Raw genomic sequence first — 9,527 nt, forward strand, 5'->3', positions numbered from 1 at the left:
CACCGGCACATCTTCCATTGAGAAACCGAAGCCTGGGGACCTTGGGACGGGCTCTCCAATGTCTGGTGCTGAGGTCACTGAGGTGATTAAGAAGCTCTTCGGTGGTAAGGCCCTGGGGGTGGATGAGATTCGCCCGGAGTTCCATAAGGCTGTGGGTGTTGTAGGGTTGTGTTGACTAACATGACTCTGCAGCATCGCATGGACATCAGGGGGCAGTTCCACTGGACTGGCAGACCGGGGTGGTGGTCCCCCTATTTAAAAAGGGGGACCGTAGAGTGTGTTCCAACTATAGGGGAGTCACACTCTTAAGCCTCCCTGGTACGGTCTATTCAGGGGCTCTGGAGAGGAGGGTCCGTTGGATAGTCGAACCTCGGATTCAGCGGAAGACAATGAATGGATGGATGGATATATCTATATATATATCTATATATATATCTATATATACATATATTTTTTAAAGATTTTCTTTTATCACATCTTCTAATTTCAGATTTTCAGTCAAATTACTAGAGCTCTCAGATGTTTGTCTAACAGTGTGAAAAACAGAAAATATGAGGCTTCGAGGGCAACCTAGCAAGTGATTTGTCCTAATGTGAAAAAAAAAAACTGACATTACTATCTTGTACCTAAGAGCCATGTTGAGTCATTCATCATAGAAAAATAATTACAATAAAAACAAAAACAAATTATCAGTATAAGTTTTATAATAATAATCAACATCGTCATAATTTGGATATGAATAAAAACATAAAGTATATGAGCGACAACCTCATCCTCATCCTTTTGTTGTTTTATTTTGTATGTTTTCTGTGCCTTTCACGGATTTGAGTTCAAATGTTTTTAATAATAATAATACAGAAGAAGCTGTTTTCATGTCATTGAATGTGGCTATAAGGTATTCTTTAGTATTAAATTGTTAAATGCTGTATTTTACACACAAAAAAAAGATTAAAATGGATAATTAAAAACTTATAGATAATGAGCAACTACTATACTTGAACGTTTGATGTTTTCATTCTGGACTTCAACACTTCGCCACATTGAAATATTACCATTATATTCCACTAGAGGGCACTGTTCAACCAATAGTTTAAAAAATGTAGATCATTTTTCACAGACGACCAAAAGGCTTAAACATAAAAAAAAAGTTTCGAGTTTTATTCTGAACACTCATCCACACAGGCAACAAATTTACCAATTCAAACATGTAGCTAGCAACGTTAAATTGCTAAACACTTTGCATTATTATGTTACCACATTGTATATTTACTATGTAAGATCTTTAAGAAATCCTTTATAATCTAAACATACAACAACTTCCTACTTTACTGTTTATTGAGACACTAATGACTATGATCAGATTTGAGGCATGAAAAAAAAAAAAAACTCATTGGTGAAGAAAAGCAAATTCAAATATTAACAACCAAACAAAAAAAAAATATATATGAAAGATGACCTCTGGAGTAGAAAAATAGTTTTATCTGAGGCTGATAAAAAACGGGGACAGTTGTTCACGTAAAAAAGTCTACCTATAATATTATAGGGATAAACAGGAAGAGAATATAGCCAGCTATCTCTCGTATTTATTTGAGAAAATACAGGGAATATATAAAAGTACAAATACTGTCTAAACACTATGAACACACACAAGAATCACATTTATTCAACGTGCATCATGCAAAAATTTATCTGTTTTTATACATCTGGCATTAAGGCTGAAATACCTCTGAAACATTTTGTGGAGATTTTAACCAATTTTTTAATGCATTTGGGTACCTTGATCATTTAAAGCTGCAAAGTTGTTTTTATTTTGTTTTTAGCTCACATTCACTAAGGAAAAATACTACTTGGAGATATGGAACAAAAGTGACAGAATAAATTGGGTGAGTTTGATCATCGCAGCTTCTCGGCAGGATTATGCCACATCTGCTAATAATTTTGTAGTTTTTAATGCTATACTCAAAGCTCTATACAGTTTGCACTCCAATCATGTTATGCGCTATTCTGCTCCACCTAAAATACAATCGGAGCATTACATAAATCGACTAGGACGCTCCCTCTTTATGGAAAGACATGACATTTCACAACTCTCCACTAGGAGGCACTTCTTAAGAATAATATGTGTTTCACCTAATAAATTTTTTTTAATTGAACAGTTTTCATAAACAGGTCACCTTCCTTTATCTCCTATCATATACATTTAATTTGATTAAAGCCCAATCATGTATTATTTATCTTAGAGTAAAAAACCAAAACAAATCTGGGATCTTGGATTTGTAGTTTCTGAGGCCCTGGAGAAAGCTGTACTCCAGAATCTCAAAACATGTCAGTTTGACAGAAAAACCACAACTAGATTCGATCTTCAGCTCTGATATGCAACTTTTTTTCTTAGCACTGTATCTTACGAATGCTGCGTGAAATCCTCTTAAACTCACGCTGTCCCTTCTGCCAACGCTTCAGCGAGGTGATGACCAGATGGCCATCCATCTTCTGGCCCATGACCAGGTAGGGGCCATTGGTGTCATTCATCTCCTCACAGATGCACTGCAGTCCATCCTTCAGCCACAGCACTGTCTTCCGTAAGTCACGCTCTGTCACGCCGTTCATCATGTAAATGGTCTTGCTCTTGGTCTCTGGCACTATTTTGGTGTCGCCGTTAATATAGGAGATCTCCTTTACTTTGATTTTTAAAGCTAGAGATGAATGTAGAAAAAGAAAAAGAGATAATTAAGAATAAAAAAAGCATTTGCCTTTCCATAGATTTCTTCTGGCTTTGGTTTGTTGCCGCACATAGATGTTTCACCTCATCAAAGAAATGCCAATTATCATACAGATAACCAGAGTAGATACAGAGACGGTTTTCAAAAGTTTTATCTGTAAAATTCAGAAAGTAGACTAAAAGGTCTCAAAAAGCAATACATCTATTTGAGATTTAAAAATCAAATTGGAAAAAAAGTCACTGGCCTATATCAGTCTGGAAAGGGTTACAAAGTAATTTCTAAGGCTTTTGGACTCCACCAAACCACAGTCAGAACTATTATTACCAAACTGAGAAAACATGGAACAATGGTGAACATTTCCAGGAGTGATCAGCCAACCAAGATTATTCCAAGAGCGCCTTGACAACCAATCCAGGAGGTTACAAAAGAACAAAGGACATCATCCAAAGCACTGCAGGCCTCACCTGCCTCAGTTAAGGTCAGTGATCATGATTCAAAGAAGCTGGGCAAAAAAGGCATCCTACATACCTACAGTCAAGCATGGTGGTAGTAATGTGACCAGATTGGTTTGACCAGATAGCTTTTTAAATGTTTGTCTAATATTAAAACCTATTTTTTGATCTGAACATTTAAACGTGACAAAAAAGCAAAAACAATTCTTCTGTAAGGTGGAAATTACTTCTTTTTTTTTTACACCACTGTAGAATCAGAGAGGTAATGAGAATAAAGTGGCACAAAAAAAAAAAAAAAACTGCACACCAAGAAAAGACAACATTTAAATATTTCAAAACCAAGAAACCAGTCTAGCTTGTTGGACTGGTCTACTAAAATCAAATACTAATTTGTCTTAATCCCAATTAAGCAGTACCAGTAAGTCATTCTGTGATCGGTTTCTGGCAAGTTAAATATGTCGGTTTATAAATGCATCAACCAAGCATTTCCTTTATTTTTTGTTCAATTCAAAACTACTACCTCTAGAACAGAATCTTTAGCCAATTTTTTAAAAATCTTGTATATGTTTCAGTCTTTGGAAAATATAACAAATCAGAATCAGGCAGGCTAGACTTGGCAGGTCCTGAAGAAAAAACAGAAATCGCTACTGGCCAGGAAAGGCCTGATTGGTTCATCTCTGGAAAGCAACACTGGTGAATTAACATAACAGAGTTGTTAAAATGTAAAATCAGTTTTTGTGCCTAAATCAGAAATACAGAAAAAGTCTCCAAGAGTCTTAAACCACAAAGTCAGTGCTTTCTGAAAAACAATTGATTTAAAACACTTCTTCTCCATGTGAACTATAATTTTAACCAGTTCCCTTGTTGTGTGTGCTGGAAGAATAGCATTTTTCTTTAATGCCAAGATGTAAAGCCTTCTGAGAAACCTAAACCCCATAAAAGGTGTAGGAGACATCTGGGTCAAATGTACACTTTTGAAGAGTTTCCCATAAGTGACTCGCACTCAGCGGCTAAAGTCACTCTAATGCTGCCTTGAATTTCTTGGAACCACCTCTGATGACCTCTTGGGGCCTTTGTAGTTCACCCTCAGGACTAGTAACGCTGGAGCACTTACCAAAATCATTCTTGCACAGGCTGTCAACAATTTCGTTGTCATTTTCTTCTGTTTCTTTGCAAGCATCACACACCCTGGGTACTAAAAGAGAATTAGAGAATTTAAAATCATAAATATAGCAACGTTTGCCACAACTGAACACAAAATTTAATCATGTAGGACACAGATGACAATGTTGACAATGGAAAAGAGTTCAGACATAATCTAAGATGACCACGCATGGAGTTTAGTACGTGCGCAAATGCTCGTTTACGCACAAGACATGGATTGTGAGCTCCAAAAAACAGCTCCAAATTTTTACAGTTTTACAGATCCGTACCCTCTTTGGTGACAGGCACAACGGTCTCAATGCTTGCAGGCGGTATGCACAGGTCATTGTCTTCTGGGAAGCGGCTGCAGTCCAACATATCTGGCCACGGGTACCCAAACGCAAGCATAACGGGCCCGCATCCGTGCCTGACGCTTTCGCACAGCGACCTGCACGGCTGTATGGGCTCGTCCAGGTCGTCCAGACAGACGGGAGCGAAAAGAGAGCAGAGGAACTTCCTTGTGTCGGGATGACACTGCTTCTGAACCAGGGGGGTCCAGGACGAAGCTTGCTGCAGGACCTCATTCATGGTTTCGTGTCCGAGCAGGTTCGGGAGACGCATCTCTGTGTATTCTATAGCATTGCAGAGGAGAAGATTTTCAGGAATTTGCCTGCAGCTGTTCTTTTTGTGAAATAAATCATGCTGCCCGAAGTTGTACAATCCGTGGATGGCATCCATGCAGGGTATTGCTATCCCCCACAAAACGGTCACAACCGAAACAAAGGCTCTCATATTGTGCATCTGATGTCAAATTCTTTTTTCCAGGGACATAGGTTGTCTGGCTGAAGCATCTGTCTGTGGCCAGTTCCTGCTGCTCACTGGAGGTTTTCTTCCAGACATGTCTGGGAGGAGTCTGTGCCTAAACACCCTTTTTCTAGTCAACAAAACTGGTTTCCTGATGTCAAGCAAAAACTGTAGACAGATTTGTCTTCTCAGGCAAAAGAAAACCCAGAGTTATAGCTCTCCACTGGCTCTGAGAGACATAATGACGTTTAATTGTTGCTCAGTATTTTATCACCAGCCGTTTTCTTGACAGTTTCTCTTTTATTTCCAGCCTCCTGCCTCTCATGGAATAATAACAAAATCTGTCTCACTGATTTTCCTCATTAGGCCCCAATCAGCAGGAATACACCCTGAGTGATCCTTTAGCTTGCTGGTTTTGGCTGTAAATAATTTGGGAATGTCAGTAGGGGCATTTAGCTCTGTTCAGTGGAGCGTTAATTTTCCATCATTAGTAGCGGAGAAGTCCTCTGGGCAGGTCTGCAGGTTCGTACCACATGGTGAAATATGGCTTGCCCTGGTGTGAGAAGCAGACCTCCACTCAGCACACCCAGGGGTGAAACCGAATCTGCCTCTCACCTCTGGCACTGCAGCTCTGGCTCCTATCCCCTCCCAGACCCCCGTGAACTGCACAGAGGTTCCTCTCAGGCTTCAAATGCTTGAACATTGGGCATGTGGAATTTCCTTCTAAAAGGGTCAGTTCACCTGAATTTTCCCTTTTACCTCTTGTGGACTGTTGCACTGCAAAAGTTGTTGCTTTTATATATAGTCTGTTTTTTGGATATGTAGTGTTTAGATACCTGCTGCCGTCACTGGAAATGTTCAGAAATTACATTTACCCTGAAAGGAAAATTGTTTTTCCAGCAATAATGAACTGATGAGAATTCATTACCTGTAAAACTTGTCAAGTGTGTAAACGTCTGCGTTCAGTTTCACTGGAATACTTGATGAGTGACTTTTTATTGGCATAAACATAAAAAATGTCTAAATTGAAAACTCAGGTTGTTTATGTGCTCTCAATTAATCAAACCATTAAAGTTTAAAAGTTTGGGCGCCCCTGTTTAGTAATTAAAACAGAGGGGATTTTGTCTTGAGGTTCTACTTCACTTTTGACCATTTCCTTATGAAAACAAGGCAAAAACTATAAATGATTTACAGAACTCCACGTGCATTCGATTTTTATGAAAACTCGGGAAAAGAATAAGTTTATGTATCTAAGAAAAAACACCTATTGTCATTTCTTCAGGTCTGATTTCATTTACAGATAATAAATGTGTGAACTATTCAGTCTACGTCTGAAGTAACTTTCTTAGTTCATATTTATTTATTCAGTCATCAATCTATATGTTATTGAGCTGAAAAACGTTACCAATTGTGTCAAATATTGTTATTTGATAAAAATGTGGTTACATTTGGTTAATACCAAAGCCTCTTATTAATAAGTACATTTTTTTACTCAAGTCCTACTGCTTAAAACCGATACTTGTTGATTTCTTTTTATAGAAGTAGAGTAACTAATTAAAAAAAATTCAAGTTTTGTGGCACAAAATACAACTTTGAAACCATAAACAATCTAACATTTAAACTTCTAAAAGCTGACAACTTTAATATAGATATTTGGATCTTAAAAGATGTGTCCTCAGTTAAACCAATTCAAAAGGCACTTTATTCTGTATTTTTTAAGTGTCGATGCAAGTCAGCACCCTCTAACGTCCGAAAGAGATATGTTTTAGAGAAAATAGATGAAACCTGCTTCAGGACATGAACAGTTGTTTCTCTGTTTGACTTAATTACTTATTGTCCAGTTTTATTACTAATAAAGGATTCATAAGAGCAACATGAACACAGGTGGTGATAGGTGCAACAAGAGTGAAGTAAAACAGTTTTAAGGCTGTTGTCCTCTAACATTGTCTGTGTCACCTCTACAATTTCACAGACAGTTAAGGTCAAAGGTTAGAGAAGAGGTAAACTGATCCTAGGCCTGTGCTTAACATCACCCCACCAGGTTCTCATTATAACTCAGTGGGAAAATGAGACACAGTTGATCATACCCACTGGTCCATCTCTGGCTTGGTAACCTATTGAGCCTTATGATCGATGCTCCACCAATTTCCTTTGAGAATCAGCAGCTAGACACCAGTTAAATACAGCCTCAGAGTAATATCCAAAATAAAAATAACAACAGATTAAGCTGTTAACAATCTGAGCATTCCAATGCGATGCATGCCACACTTTTCAGTGTTATCTACTGTATGTCCCAGGTAAAACAACATGAATGAGCTGGTACATTGAATGATACATCTTTCCTTAGAATAACAAGGGTGACTAATTTACAACAAGAACAAGAAGAAAAAAATCTATTATTCATTAGCTCTGCTGGATTAATTGTGAAAATTAATCGTGTTCCCTTCTTACCAAAGACTATATTCCCAAGTTTAAGTCAGGAAAAATTAACAGATAGGTCCTTGGGAGTTACAATTCTGAGTGAGATAGTCGGAAGTTTCTCATGAACTTTGATTTTAAAATTCAAAATATTCATTCATTCATTCATTCATTCATTCATTCATTCATTCATTTATTCATCTTCTATACCGCTTATTCCACAGTGGGTCACAGGGGAGCTGGTGCCTATCTCCAGCAGTCTATGGGCGAGAGGCAGGGACAGGTCGCCAGTTCTGATAGGTGAAGTTAAAAGAAAACAGTAATTTTTAGGTTTTCTGATTTTAATAAACAATTTGCCACAGTGGTTGAAAGTATAAAATCAAACAAAATAAATTGCTATATGCTAGTATTGCTAATAGCAGTTAGCTTGGTTACAGAGCATTTGAATGGTTTTCAAACTTGGAACTGGAACATAATAACATTGGGTTACATATCTAAGTTTAGACTTCAGATGTAGATAAAACACAGCGTGAGCCACTTTTATTGTCATCCACTTTTCACAGTTAATACCTTGCAAACTGATAATGCCAGCATTTTGTTTGAGTGCCACTGAAGCCAGACCAAGTATGACCAGTGGTACCACAGCTTGAGAGTCACTGATTTAGTCCCAACTAATACACTATCACAGTTTCCTGATGCATGTATCTGTAGACAGATATTTATACTTTACTCAAATGAAAAAGATGTTACAAGTATGCAGTAAAATCTAGTAATGGTAATTTATATGTATACTTTTACCTGTCAGCTTTGTCCATTACCAGCAGCTATTTGGAACCGCTACACAACTGTGACAGGACTCAAAATGCTTTTTCTGATTTGCAAATTGAGTATACAAAGCGTCACACCACCGCAAAGATGGTGTCTTCTGACTTTAATTTGCCCATCACGTTTATTTCGCATTCAAGAGGAGTTAATCTCATTAGACCCCTGCAGTTTGAAGTTACAGATTATGACTACTTGATGTATTTGATGAGGTCTGAAGTTTCAGATTAGCTGTGGGACACATACAAGACTATACAATATTTGATCAATGTTAGATATACCTTTAGAGACTTTTTGTATATACTTCTATGTGTGGAAATGGAAATATTTCATGATAAATAACATACTCTTTCGGAGTAATTAATTGCTCTTGCCTTTCCGAATTTTGGTTGAGTCTTACCCCATGTATCGATAGCAACAGTATGAAGATTTCAGCGTTTCATAAAGACAAATCAAAAGAAAAACAATTATCATGTGTATAAAGAGCACAAAATTAATGGTGCATGTGGAATCTCAGGAGCAAATTCATGAAGCTATTTGCACCCATTATAAATACATACAAGCAAGAGTTTGAGTGTCCACTTATTTCTCAAATTAACAAAGGAAAATGACCCAGTGACATCTCTTTCTGTACTGACACAGTTTGCTGGATTTGTATTGAGGTATTATGTACACATTTAGCAAGAAATCCATCCATACAGTAAATTAAAGCCAAAGCAAAGAGCAGCGCTTTTTTAAAGAGCCGAGTTGTGTGCAACAAGCAGGTTGTGTAAAATAAGTTCTATCTTCTGAAATCCAGTGATAATTTTGACAAAAAAAAAACATGGGAAAAGCACATTTGCTTGATTACAAAATTTTCTTGCAAAACCTCTAAAAGCTCTTTAACAGTTCATCAACGTCTGGTAACTCAGGAGCAAATTCTTAAATATATGTGCACCCATTATATGCATACAACGAACAGTATGTATTTTCATTTATTTCTCAAGGAAGCAAATAAAGATCTGTTCTTGGCAAATAGCACTTCTCTATTGATTGACACACCTTGCTGACATTTAAATCAGGTATTACACATGCATTTAGAAAAAAATCCACCAAGATTAAAGCATATAAAAGATTTATGTAAGTCACAGCCAGAGCAAGTAGCATGACACTCTAGATCAGCGCTGCT

At 37.3% G+C, this 9,527-nt stretch overlaps 1 protein-coding gene across 1 annotated transcript; it reads right to left on the minus strand.

Annotated features, from left to right (window-relative positions):
* Positions 1–1,139: 1,139 nt before the first annotated feature.
* sfrp2 (secreted frizzled-related protein 2) lies at positions 1,140–5,209 on the minus strand. The gene is made up of 3 exons (XM_047364530.1): positions 4,606–5,209; positions 4,287–4,367; positions 1,140–2,693 (listed from the first exon to the last, which is right to left on the minus strand). Exons 1-3 carry the CDS (start codon positions 5,114–5,116, stop codon positions 2,389–2,391), a joined length of 897 nt encoding a protein of 298 aa, XP_047220486.1. The 5' UTR covers positions 5,117–5,209; the 3' UTR covers positions 1,140–2,388.
* Between the last annotated feature and the right edge of the window lie 4,318 nt (positions 5,210–9,527).

This window comes from Girardinichthys multiradiatus, chromosome 5 (genome assembly GCF_021462225.1).
Source record: "Girardinichthys multiradiatus isolate DD_20200921_A chromosome 5, DD_fGirMul_XY1, whole genome shotgun sequence".
Lineage (NCBI taxonomy): Eukaryota > Metazoa > Chordata > Actinopteri > Cyprinodontiformes > Goodeidae > Girardinichthys > Girardinichthys multiradiatus.